The sequence below is a fragment of the Protopterus annectens genome, chromosome 3.part1 (assembly GCF_019279795.1).
Source record: "Protopterus annectens isolate FY-2018-M chromosome 3.part1, PAN1.0, whole genome shotgun sequence".
NCBI lineage: Eukaryota > Metazoa > Chordata > Ceratodontiformes > Protopteridae > Protopterus > Protopterus annectens.
Window position 1 is genome coordinate 1849374786 of NC_056732.1, and position 13012 is coordinate 1849387797.

A 13012-nucleotide genomic window follows, 5' to 3' on the forward strand; every position below is an offset into this window, starting at 1 on the left:
CCCCTGGTAGGTCACCCTTGGTCTGAACACTCTCCTTCTCCTGTGAGGCCTCACGGTGGTTGTCGGCACCACCCTCCACAACTCCGTCTGTCTCTGCTACATACCTATGCATCACGGCCACGGCGGCACCCAGCATATACATATTAAAAGTCCCCCGTCTGTTTACACCCTACGGTGCGGCATTTGGGAAATCGCGCTGTGTGTTGTGTGCATTCACACTTAATACTGTTGTGCTGTATACCCGGTGATGTCATTGGGTGTGTCTGTGCAGCGGTATCCATGGCTTATTTCCGTGGTTTTACGGTTGCAACTGCAACGGTACTGCCTGTAGTGTTACATTACAGTTGCCTGCATTGCCTTGGCTTTGCATCTTACATTACTGCATCCTGCAGGCACATGGCATATGATGCATTTTATCTGCAGCCGCAGTTATGCTACCTCTGTACTTGGCTGTGCTATTTCGGTTATTTGCTCTTTGCATTTCTGCTACATCCCCTACTATCTTTGCATTCATATGCCTCCCCTTTCCCGTTATGCAGGAGTCTGCATGCAGAGTTATCAGCTGCCGCCGTTTGCCCTTCCTGGATTGATTGGTGTTGATTGCTAATTACTGCTCCATTTACACTGCTTCCGCATTTCCTCGTATTCTCCGCATTACCTTCCTATATCCGTGGTTGTTGATGGGGAGGCCGTCACATGACTGGTTTAGGGAACGTAGTCATCCTCGTGCACATGCATCTGTACGCGCATTATGTACTCTCAGCGCATCTATTTCCTAACACGCCAGTCCTGATGCTGTGATGTGCATTGTACAGCCCAGATTTGCTGACCTCCAATATCCTTCCTCCAAATGTGGCACACTCCTCTGTGGTTGACATGTATCTCGTGTAGGCCACTCCTCGGTGTAGTACCGCTACGCCATTTGCTCCATCCTTACACCGGCGCCGTTTTGCGATTCTCTATTATCTGCCTGATTTGCATGGGATTGACTAGTACTACATGGTTACGGCGAACACCGCCACCACTCCTTGACAACCATTGCGCTGGGGTTGAAGCTTTACATACATACTATGGTGTGTGGTGGCTGTGCAGCTGATGTGTGTTATACTGCTCTTTTAGGACATTGTCATATTATTTCATTGCTTTGCAACTTCTGTGCACATATCCCGGGGGTCTGCTGTTCTTTCTACGTACGTGCCATTTATGTCATTTTTTACATTTTGTGCATATTTTCTTTGGACATTCTCGGTGTCTTTCCACATTGGCATATTGCACCTATATGATACCTGACTTTGACAGCCTTCCGTTACTCCTCGGTCATGTTTGGGTAAATGTAAACCGCTTTTTGGTTTACATTGCCGCGTTCTTACGCTTACGCCTGCGCCACTTCGTGGATCGCTATTTGCCCTCATTTGCATGGTGCAATACCGCACACAGTGTGTTTTGCATACCTAAGCCAGGGGCGGAGACGGTCCGGCGCACGCCGGTAGTGCACGTGGAATTCATTCATGCCTGAATCGCTCAGCAGCCATATTTGGCGTTATAACGCCGACGCTATGCTGGCGCCTGGCGCAAGGTTCACGAATCCGGGGGATAGTGTTTGCTGCAGTTATGGACAATGCCAATGTTAAGAAGGACATAGTGTTTGCTACAGTTGGAGACAGAGCCATTGTTAAGATGGACCCAGTGTTTGCTACAGTTAGACACATTGCCAACATTAAGAAGGACACAGTGTTTGCTGCATTTAGGATCAGTGCCAACATCAAGAAGGGCACAGTATTTGCTGCAATGGGGCAGTTCAAGTGTTAAAGACACAGTGTTTGATGCAGTTAGAGACAGTGCCAATGCAGTTAGATACAGTGCTAACAATAACAATGCTAAGAAGGACACAATGTTTGCTACAGTTAAAGACTGTGCCAATCTTAAGAAGTACATAGTTTTTGCTACAGTTAGGGACAGTGGTAATGTTAAATGAACACAGTGTTTTCTACAGTTAGAGACAGTGCCAATGTTAAGAAGGGTACAGTGTTTGCTGCAGTTAGGCATTGCCAAGGTTAAGGACACAGTGTTTGCTACAGTTAGAGTCAGTACCAGTGTTAAGAAGGGCACAGTGTTTGCTGCAGTTAGGGACATTACCAATGTTAAGGACACAGTGTTTGCTACAGTTAGAGAAGGTGCCAATGTTAAGAAGGACAGAGTGTTTGCTGCATTTAGGGACAGTGCCAATGTTAAAAAAGACTCAGTGTTTGTTACAGTAAGAGACAGTGCCAATGTTGAGAAGGACACAGCGTTTGGTGCAGTTTGGGACAGTACAGTGCCAAAGAGTCAGACAGAGTGCCAATGTTAAGAAGGACAGAGTGTTTGCTGCATTTAGAGACAGTGCCAATGTTAAAAAAGACTCAGTGTTTGCTACAGTTAGAGACAGTGCCTATGTTAAGAAGGACACAGAGTTTGCTACAGTTGGAGACACTGACAATGTTAAGAAGGACACAGTGTTTGCTGCAGTTAGAGACAGTGCCAATGTTAAGAAGGATACAGTGTTTGCTGCAGTTAGGGACAGTGCCAATGTTAAGACCAAGACAGTGTTTGCTGCAGTTAGAGACAGTGCCAATGTTAAGAAGGACGCAGTGTTTTCTACAGTTATGGACAGTGCCAGTGTTGAGAAGGACACAGTGTTTTCTACAGTTAGAGACAGTGGCAGTGTTAAGAAGGACACAGTGTTTGCTACAGATAGGGACAGTGCAAATGTTGAGAAGGACACAGTATTTGCTGGAGTTAGGGACATTGCCAATATTAAGAAGGACACAGTGCTTGCTACAGTTAGAGACAGTGGCAATGTTAGAAGGACACAGTGTTTGCTACAGTTAGCGACAGAGCCAATGTTAAGAAGAACACCGTTTTTGCTACAGTTAAGAGCAGTGCCAATGTTAATAGAACAAAGTGTTTTCTGCACTTAGTAACAGTGCTAGTGTTAAGAAGGACAGAGTCTTTGCTGCAGTTAGGGACATGCCAATGTTAAGGGCACAGTGTTTGCTGCAGTTAGGGGCAGTCCCAAAGTTAAGAAGGACACAGTGTTTGATACAGGTAGGGACAGTGACAATGTTAAGAAGGACATAGTGTTTGCTGCAGTTAGGGACAGTGCCAGTGTTTTGAAGAATAAAGTGTTTGCTGCAGTTGGTGATGGTGTCAAAGTTAAAAAGGACACAGTGTTTGCTACATTTAGAGACAGTGCCAATGTTAAAAAGGAGCCAGATTGTGCTACAATTAGATGCAGTGCCAACGTTAAGAAGGACACAGTGTTTGCTGCATTTAGGAACAATGCCAATGTTAAGAAGTACACAGTGTTTGCTACAGTGAAACAGACTGGCAATGTTAAGAAGGACACAGTGCCTTCTACAGTTAGCGACAGAGCCAATGTTAAGAAGAACACCATTTTTGCTACAGTTAGGGGCAGTGCCAATGTTAAATGAACACAGTGTTTGCTGCAGTTATGGACAGTACCAATGTTAAGAAGGACAGTGTTTGCTACAGTGAAAGAGACTGGCAATATTAGGAAGGACACAGTGTTTTCTATATTGAAAGAGACTGGCAATGTTAGGAAGCCACAGTGTTTGCTACAGTTACAGAGACTGCCAATGTTAAGAAGAATGCAGTGTTTGCTACAGTTAGGGACTCTGCCAATTTTAAAAGAACACAGTGTTTCCTTCAGCTAGGGGGATAGTGCCAATATTTTGAAGGACACAGTGTTTACTGCAGTTATGGACAGTGCCAATGTTAAGAAGGACAGTGTTTGCTGCAGTTAGGGACAGTGCCAATGTTAAGAAGGGCACAGTGTTTGCTACAGATAGGCACAGTGCCAGGGTTAAGAAGGACACAGTGTTTGCTGCAGTTAGGGAGCGTGCAAATGTTAAAAGACACTGTGTTTGCTGCAGTTAGGAACAGTGCCATTGTTAAGAAGGACAGAGTGTTAGCTACAGTTAGGGACAGTGCCAGTGTTAAGAAGGAGATAGTGTTTGCTGCAGTTAGGGGCAGTGCCATTGCTAAGAAGGACATAGTGTTTGCTGCAGTCAGGGGCAGTCCCAATGTTAAGAAGGATACAGTGTTTGCTGCAGCTATTGACAGTGCCAGTGTTAAGAAGTACAAAGTTTTTGTTACAGTTAGGGACAGTGCCAAAGTTAAGAAGGGCATACAGTTTGCTACAGTTAGAGTCAGTGCCAATGTTAAGGATGCAGTATTTGCTGAAGTTAGAAACAGTGCCAATGCAGTTAGATGCAGTGCCAAGGTTAAGAAGGGCACAGTGTTTGCTGCAGTTACAGACAGTGCCAATGATCAGGACACATTGTTTGCTACAGTTAGAGACAATGCCAATGCAGTTAGATGAAGTGCCAATGTTAAGAAGGGCACAGTGTTTGCTGCAGTTATTGGCAGTGCCAATGTTAAGGACACAGTGTTTGCTGCAGTTAGAGAGAGTGCCAATGCAGTTAGACGCTGTGCCAGTGCTAAGAAGGACACAGTGTTTGCTACAGTTAGAGTCATTGCCAATATGAAGAAGAGCACGGTTTTTGCTACAGTTAGGGTCAGTAGCAATGTTAAACAAACACAGTGTATGCTGCAGTTAGGGACTGTGCCAATGTTAAGAAGGACACAGTGTTTGCTACAGTTAGAGACGGTACCAGTGTTAAGAAGGACGCAGCATTTACTGCACATAGGGACAGTGCCAAGGTTAAGGACACAGTGTTTGCTACAGTTAGAGACAATGCCGATGTTAAGAAGGAGAAAGTGTTTGCTGCATTTAGAGACAGTCTTCTTCTTCTGGCTTTTCCCGATTTAGAGACAGTGCCAATGTGAAAAAAGGACTCATTGTTTGCTACAGTAAGAGACAGTGCCAATGTTGAGAAGGACACATTGTTTACTGCAGTTAGAGACAGTGCCAGTGTTAAGAAGAATGCAGTATTTGCAGTGGTTAGGGACATTTCCAATGTTACGAACAACAAAATGTTTGCTGCAGTTAGAGACAGTGCCAATGTTAAGAAGGAAACAGCGTTTTCTGCAGTTAAAGACTGTGCCAATGTTAAGAAGGACACAGTGTTAGCTAAAGTTGGAGACAGTGCCAATTCTTGGTTTTGATTTGTTCACTACTCTTTCTTTTTTGTAAATACCTGTGAGACCATTTGGTTTCAAAGTTAATATGGAAACTGTTACCATTATGATAAGAAGTTATTATTCCCATGTATTATGCACTGCCTCTAACTGTAGCAAACTTTGTGTCCTTCTTATCTTTGGCACTGTCCCTAACTGCCAATGTTAAGAGGGACACAGTGTTTGTTACAGTTAGGGACAGTGCCAATGTTGGGAAAGACACAGTATTTGCTGGGGATAGGGACAGTGTAAATGTTAAGAAGGTCACAGTGTTTGCTACAGTTAGAGACAGTGGCAGTGTTTAGAAGGGCACAGTGTTTGCTACAGTTAGAGACAATGGCAATGTTAAGAAGGACACAGTGTTTGCTACAGTTAGAGACAGTGCTAATGTTAAGAAGGACACAGTCTTTGCTGCAGTTAGGGACAGTCTCAATGTTAAAAAGGACACATTGTTTGCTGCAGTTAGGGCCATTGCCAAAGTTAAGAAGGACACTGTGTTTGATACCACTAGAGACAGTGCCAGTGTTGAGAAGAACACATTGTTTGCTATAGTCAGAGACAGTGCTATGGTTAAGAAGGGCACAGTGTTTGCTGCAGTTAGGGTCAGTGCCACTGTTAAGAAGGACACAATGTTTGCTGCAGTTAGAGACAGTGTCAAAGTTAAGAAGGATGCAGTTTTCACTGCAATTAGGGACATTGCAATGTTAAGAACAACACAGTGTTTGCTGCAGTTAGAGACAGTGCCAATGTTAAGAAGGAAACAGTGTTTGCTGTAGTTAGGTACAGTGTCAAAGTTAAGAAGAACACAGTGTTGGCTACAATTAGAGACAGTGCCAATGATAAGAGGGACACAGTGCTGGTTGCAGTTTGGGACAGTGCCAATGTTAAGAGGGACACAGTGTTTGCTGCAGTTAGGGATGGTGCCAAAGTTAAGAAGGACACAGTGTTTGCTACAGTTAGAGACAGTGCAACATTAAGAAGGACACAGTATTTGCTGCAGTTAGGAACAGTGCCAGTTTTAGGAAGGGCACAGTGTTTGCTGTAGTTAGAGACAGCACCAATGTTAAGAACAACACAGTTTTTTACTACAGTTAGGGATAGTGCCAATGTTAAATGAAAAATGTGTTTGCTGCAGTTATGGACTGTAGCAATATTAAGAAAGACACCGTGTTTGCTACAGTGAAAGAGACTGACACATTTTTTCCTTCAGTCAGGGACAGTACCAATGTTAAGAAGGACACAGTGTTTACTGCAGTTAGGGAGAGTGGTAATGTTAAGAAGGACACAGTGTTTGCTGCACTTAGGGACAGTGCCAATGTTAAGAAGGACACAGTGTTTGCTACAGTTAGGGATAGTGCCAGTGTTAAGAAGGGCACTGTGTTTGCTGCAGCTACAGACAGTACCATTGTTAATAAGAACACAGTGTTTGCTACAGTTAGAGACAGTGCCAATGTTAAAGAACACTGTTTGCTGCAGTTTGGGACAGTGCCATTGTTAAGAAGGGCACAGTTCTTGCTACAGTCATGGGCAGTGTCAATGTTAAGAAGGACAGAGTGTTAGCTGCATTTAGGGACAGTGCCAGTGTTAAGAAGGGCAATGTGTTTGCTGCAGTTAGGTACAGTGCCAAAGTTAGTGCCAAAGTTAAGAAGGAAACAAGGTTTGCTACAGTTTGAGACAGTGTTGCTGTTAAGAAGGAAACAATGTTTGCTACCTTTGGAGACAGTGCTGATGTTAAAAAGAGCACATTGTTTGCTACAGTTAGGGGCAGTGCAAATGTTACAAGAACACAGTGTTTGCTTCTGTCAGGGACTGTGCTAATGTTATGAAGGACACAGTGTTTGCTGCAGTTAGGGACAGTGCCAATGTTAAGAAGGACACAAGGTTTGCTACAGTTTGAGACAGTGCCAATGTTAAGAAGAATACAGTGTTTGCTTCCTTTAGAGACAGTGCCAGTGTTAAAAAGATCACATTGCTTGCTACAGCTAGGGGCAGTGCCAATGTTAAAAGAACACAGTGTTTGCTGCAGTTACAGACATTGCCAATGTTAAGAAGAATACAGTGTTTGCTACAGTCAGGGACAATGCCAGTGTTAAGAATGACACATTTCTGTAGTCAGGGACAGTTCCAAAGTTGAGGGACACAGTGTTTGCTACAGTTAGAGACAGTGCTAATGTTAAGAAGGGCACAGTGTCGGCTACAGTTAGAGGCAGTGCAAATGTTTAGAAGGAAACAGTGTTTGCTGCAGTTAGGGATAGTGCCATTGTTAAAGACACTGTGATTGCTTCAGTTAGAGACAGTTCCAATGTTAAGAACACAGTTTTTTCTACAGTTAGGGACAGTGACAATAATAGAATACAGGGTCTGCTGCACTTAGGGACAGTGCCATTGTTAAGAAGTGCACAGTGTTTGCTGCAGTGAGGGACAGTGTCAATGTTAAGAAGGACACAGTGTTTGCTACAGTACAAGACAGTGCCAAAGATAGGTAGGACACAGTGATTGCTACAGTTAGAAACAGTGCCAATGTAAAGAAAGAAACAGTGTTTGTTGCAGTTAGGGATAGTGCCAATGTTAAGGACACAGTGTTTGCTACAGTTGGAGACACTGCCAAAGTTAAGTGGAACATAATTTTTGCTACAGTTAGGGGCAGTGCCAATGTTAATAAAACACAGTGTGTGCTGCACTTAGGGACAGTGCCAGTGATAAGAAGGACACAGTGTTTGCTGCAGTTAGGGACAGTCATAGTGTTAAGAAGGACACAATGTTTTCTGCAGTTAGAGACAGTGCCAAAGGTAAGAAGGACACAGTGTTTGCTGCAGTTAAGGACAGTGCCAAAGTTAAGAAGGGCACAGTGTTTGTTGCAGTTACGGGCAGTTCCAATGTTAAGGACACAGTGTTTGCTGCAGTTAGAGACAGTGCCAATGCAGTTAGATGCAGTGCCAATGCTAAGAGGACACAATGTTTGCTACAGTTAGAGATAGTGCCAATGTTAAGAAGAAGACAGTTTTTGCTATAGTTAGGGACAGTGGCAATGTTAAATGAACACAGTGTTTGCTGGAGTTAGGGCCAGTGCCAATGTTTAGAAGGACTCAGTGTTTGCTACAGTTAGAGACAGTGCCAGTGCTAAGAAGGGCACAGTGTTTGCTGTAGTTAGGGACATTGCCAAAATGTTAAGGACACAGTGTTTGCTATTATTAAAGACAGTGCTGATGTTAAGAAGGACACAGTGTTTGCTGCATTTAGAGACAGTGCCAATGTTGAGAAGGACACAGCATTTTTAGCAGTTAGGGACAGTACAGTTAAAAAGTTAAGAAAGACACAGTTTTTGCTGCAGTTAGGGGCAGTGCCAATGCTAAGATGGACACAGTGTTTGCTACAGTTAGAGACAGTGCCCATGTTAAGAATGGCACAGTGTTTGCTACAGTTAGAGACTGTGCCAGTGTTAAGAATGATACAGTGTTTGCTGCAGTTATGGACTGTGCCAATGTTAAGAACAACACAGTGTTTGCTGCAGTTAGAGACAGTGCCAATGTTAAGAAGACACAGTGGTCACTACAGTTGGAGATAGTGAAAATGTTAAGAAGGACATAGTGTTTGCTACAATTAGGGAGAGTGCCAATGTTGAGAAGGACACAGTATTTGCTGGAGTTAGGGACTGTGCCAATGTTAAGAAGGACACAATGCTTGCTACAGTCAGAGACAGTGCAAATATTACGAAGGACACAGTGTTTGCTACAGTTAGACACAGTGGCAATGTTAAGAAGGACACAGTGTTTGCAACAGTTAGTGACAGTGCCAGTGTTAAGAAGAACACAGTGTTTGCTAGAGTTAGAGACAGTTCCAGTGTTAAGAAGAAAACAGTGTTTGCTTTGGTTAGAGACAGTGCCAATGTTAAGAGGAGCAAAGTGTTTGCTACAGTTAGAGACAGTGCCAGTGTTAAGAAGACACACGTGGCTGTCAATAATGCAACATACGACATTTCGAACATTCATGGAAATAATAGGAACCCTAATAAACCACCTGGCCTACATGACCACATGAATATTAAATGCCTTCTAAAAGCACATAGTATTCAATACAATTTTTACCTAAATACTGAATATTCCTTTTTTTATATATTAGATGCCTTTTTCTGGAGCAAATGTGTTTCATTTGTTTTTAGTATATTGTTTAGTACATGGTACATTTTTTTTTGCTTACTTGAAGTAACACATTTTTTTTTTGGTTTATTGTAACAAAATCACCTATACTTCAGTTTTGCTGAAGTTAAAATAAAAATGAAATTGCTAAACTGAAGTTCTAAGTGCCTGTATTTGTTTTTTTTTTTTGTTTTGTTTTGTTTGTATTGTTTTTTTGTAACTATGCTTTGGCTGGATTTAGAGGGAGGTTTGTTGATCCTTGTATGAGTACCTAACAGAATTACAGCAATATCAGCCCTTGTATCTATTTTAAAGCTTACTGGGCTTTCATACATTGTGAATTTGACTTGTCAGTCTGATTTGGTAATTAGTTTAGCAGTCATTAAACCTAGAAAAAAATGCTTTTTGAAAAGAAAAACCTTCCTTAGTTTTAATTTCAGTAGTTTAGTTAACAGAATCATAGGAGTTGCATGGCAACTGAACAGAAAGGCCATTTCCCACTTACCAGTACCCACCTTAGGCCTTGCATCTGTTTTCAAGGAAGGCTATGCCAGGTATACCATGGATGAATATATGAATATCCATCCTGTTACTCCTTTTGTCAGGCAGACAGTATGCCACACTGCTGAAGATTTTTCCAGAGAAATGGTAGGCACTGTATGAGAAAACTACTCCACCACTTTGATTGTTGGGGTATATTTAGAGCTCTTACCCTAGTGTTAGCTGGACTGTTTGAGTTATTGAAGTATAAAAGTTGTTGGACTTTTGAGTCCCTTATAGCCTTATAAGTAAGACACCATTTACTCCTAAAGACTTGTATGAAAATGAATAAAGGAATAAAGCCCTGACACTGAGGGAGTGTACCCTGTGCACTTAAACCAGGTCTCTGTAACAGTACATACATGGTTGTGCTCCAGATGCAGAAAGACCACAAGGGGTCCATCAGTCTGTTGTTTAGACAGCTATTAAGAAGTTTCACCAGTATGTGGTAGCCTTGCAATGAAAGATGCACACTTTCCTTTATGAAGCAAAAACAGTTGTCAGGCATATCATTTCATGCAGGAATATATTTGAATTGTTAAAAGCAGTCATCTTTTCATTAAACCTCAATAACATGTTTAGTAATGGAAGGACCACATGCAGTTCTAGGGACTTTCCTGCATTTGTGACAAGCATGGAGAACGCTGTCATGTCTCCCTCCATATCCTTCATGGTTCTGCATGCCAGTCTTTTACTCTAGCAGGGGTCACCATCATGCTGTATTCATGTTTGTCTGGTTTAAGGGCCCTAAGGGCCCTTGTTGCATCATCATTCTTGGCTTCTGAAAATTAGCTCACTGTTACCCTGTTTTTGAACCACCTCATGAGTATAGAATCCATATGCCTATCTATGAAGTCATCAGTCAATATTCCATTTGTATTTGTGTTTGAAGATTGCTTTTGTGTTACTTGTCTAGGATGTGTTGTTTACTGGTGACTGCCATCTGTTTTATCACTAACTGATGTTGCAGTGCTTAGTTTACAGTGTGACTTCAGGTTAACTGTTAATTCACTTGGATGCATTTTTTATTTATTTCTACATTAATTGTCAGATATTATGGTCATTAAACATTGAAGACCATAATATGCTTCACATTTATATAATGTTTCTAATGTATCAAGGGTAGAGCATGCAAATTAGGGATCACAAAGAAATGTTAATTTGCATTGAAACTGAGCGTTAATAATATGTTTCTTATATTGGATTTATAAACTTTACTCTGTCAATGTGTGTGACATAAACTGTTTTATTTTCACAGGCTTGTCTCACTTGACCCTGGACCCTAAAACATCACATCCCAATCTCATTCTCTCTGACAACCTGACCAGTGTGAGGTACTCTGATGTTAAAAAACAGCTCTCTGACAATCCTGAAAGATACAATTCACGTCTCTGTGTGGTGGCATCACAGGGCTTTATATCAGGAAGACATTACTGGGAAGTGGAAGTGGGGTGCAAAAGTGACTGGAATGTGGGGGTCACCAGACAGTCCAGCAAAAGGAAGGGCCAATTTGACATGAACCCAAAGTGTGGCTACTGGGCTATAGTCTTGAGGCCTGGAAATGGGTACTGGGCTCAAGATTTGCCACACAAGAACCTCAACCTTTCCGTGCAGCCCAAGAAGGTTGGAGTGTACCTGGATTATGAGGGGGCTCAGGTGTCATTTTATAATGCTGATGACATGTCTCACCTCTACACCTTCACTAACACCTTCACTGAGACACTGTACGCTTTCTTCAGCCCTTGCAATAGCAGTGGTGGAAATCTAGAACCACTAAAGGTGCTTCATTTATAGCTGTAATTCAGACTGCTTCACATCTAGGCCTACTGACATAGAACTTGTTCATGTATCCCTCTGAAAAACAATATATTTTTCAACTCTGTACTTTATGTGAAAGGGCGTTAGTAATGAACACTGGATCCAAGCAGTGATTTTTCTCTACCAGTTAAAAATACAGCAGTGAGTAAGTGACATAATTCCAGTCTGGCAATTGCCTGTTCAGTATCTGTTATCATGTGGTACAACAGGCACTTTATTCAATGTTTAAATACTTTCATGTGTATTGGTATTAAATAGTCATATTAATAAAGTGAATTAATAGCAAAAAACTATTTTTCCCTTTTAAAATGCAACTTTGCAGTGTCCACAGAGCAGGTTCTTAGGTCTAGTACTTTTTTACAACCACCACTGCTTACATATCCTAATAGCCAGTAAACACAAAAATGGGGAAACTGGGTATATTAAGGGAAATGGAAGCAAGGGATATCACTAGAAAATGAATTCATTGGTGTGACAAAAGGCATATTAGGATTGTGAGTATAAATTTATAAACCTACGATTCTGTGTGATGGGATGGGGTTTAAGACAATTGGTAAAATATTGAACTCATTCCCTCCAATGGATCCCTTTTCAGTTTATACTCTAACTTCAAATGGGCGTGGCCTGAGCCTTTTAACAAATGAACTGATTGCCTCACTGTACAAACAAATGTTCATAACTTTACAACTGTAAATTGTAAATTTTTCAGCACAAAGTAATCTTTACGGTGGTTGTATTAATTCAGTTCTAGGTCTTAAACTATATTTTATCAGCCACAATAAACACAGTAAATATTACATTTTGTAATGCTGTATAATCAGCTTGGGATATTTCAGTAACCATTTTAGCAACACATGTACTGGCAGCAGCTTTTTCTACATACGTCTGTGAGCTTTCATATGAAGCTGTGCAAGCCTCCTTGTGACTTGATCGGTGACATATTTAGAGAAATATTTTAGAGAATTTTAGAGAAATATAAAAACTGCTGCAATATAAATACTATGCAAATAATATTTAGTATCTCTTTCTCTGTACTAGACAGGTCACATATCAATACAGTAATGTTTGCCATCATGTAAGCTAAAACTTATACTTTGCATATAGAATGGTTTTGGAGCATTAATGCAAATATGAGTGAGTAAATATTTGATGCTTAGAGGCATTAGAGGGATGTAACTGCAGAAACACATGGAGGTAGGTTGTAATGCCTGTAATGAGTTAACAATTTAATTTACTACTGTTGACTTTATGTCTATTTGTACTACAAGCACCAAGCTTTATAAAGTTATGCAAGGGCTAAATTCTTCAGAACAGTATCTACAGAGGATTTAAAAAATAGTTACAGCAGCACTCATTACTAAACTCATTACTAAACTGCA

General features: G+C 41.5%; 1 protein-coding gene across 1 annotated transcript in view; it reads left to right on the forward strand.

The window, feature by feature from the left end:
* The window catches only part of LOC122797921 (zinc-binding protein A33-like), a 243187-nt gene extending 230644 nt beyond the window's left edge, over window positions 1-12543 (forward strand). Inside the window, exon 6 of the mRNA XM_044066439.1 lies at window positions 11074-12543. Coding sequence (XP_043922374.1) covers window positions 11074-11609 — 536 coding nt within the window. The 3' untranslated portion in view covers window positions 11610-12543. The remainder of the gene's footprint in view (window positions 1-11073) is intronic.
* The last annotated feature ends 469 nt before the right edge of the window (window positions 12544-13012 follow it).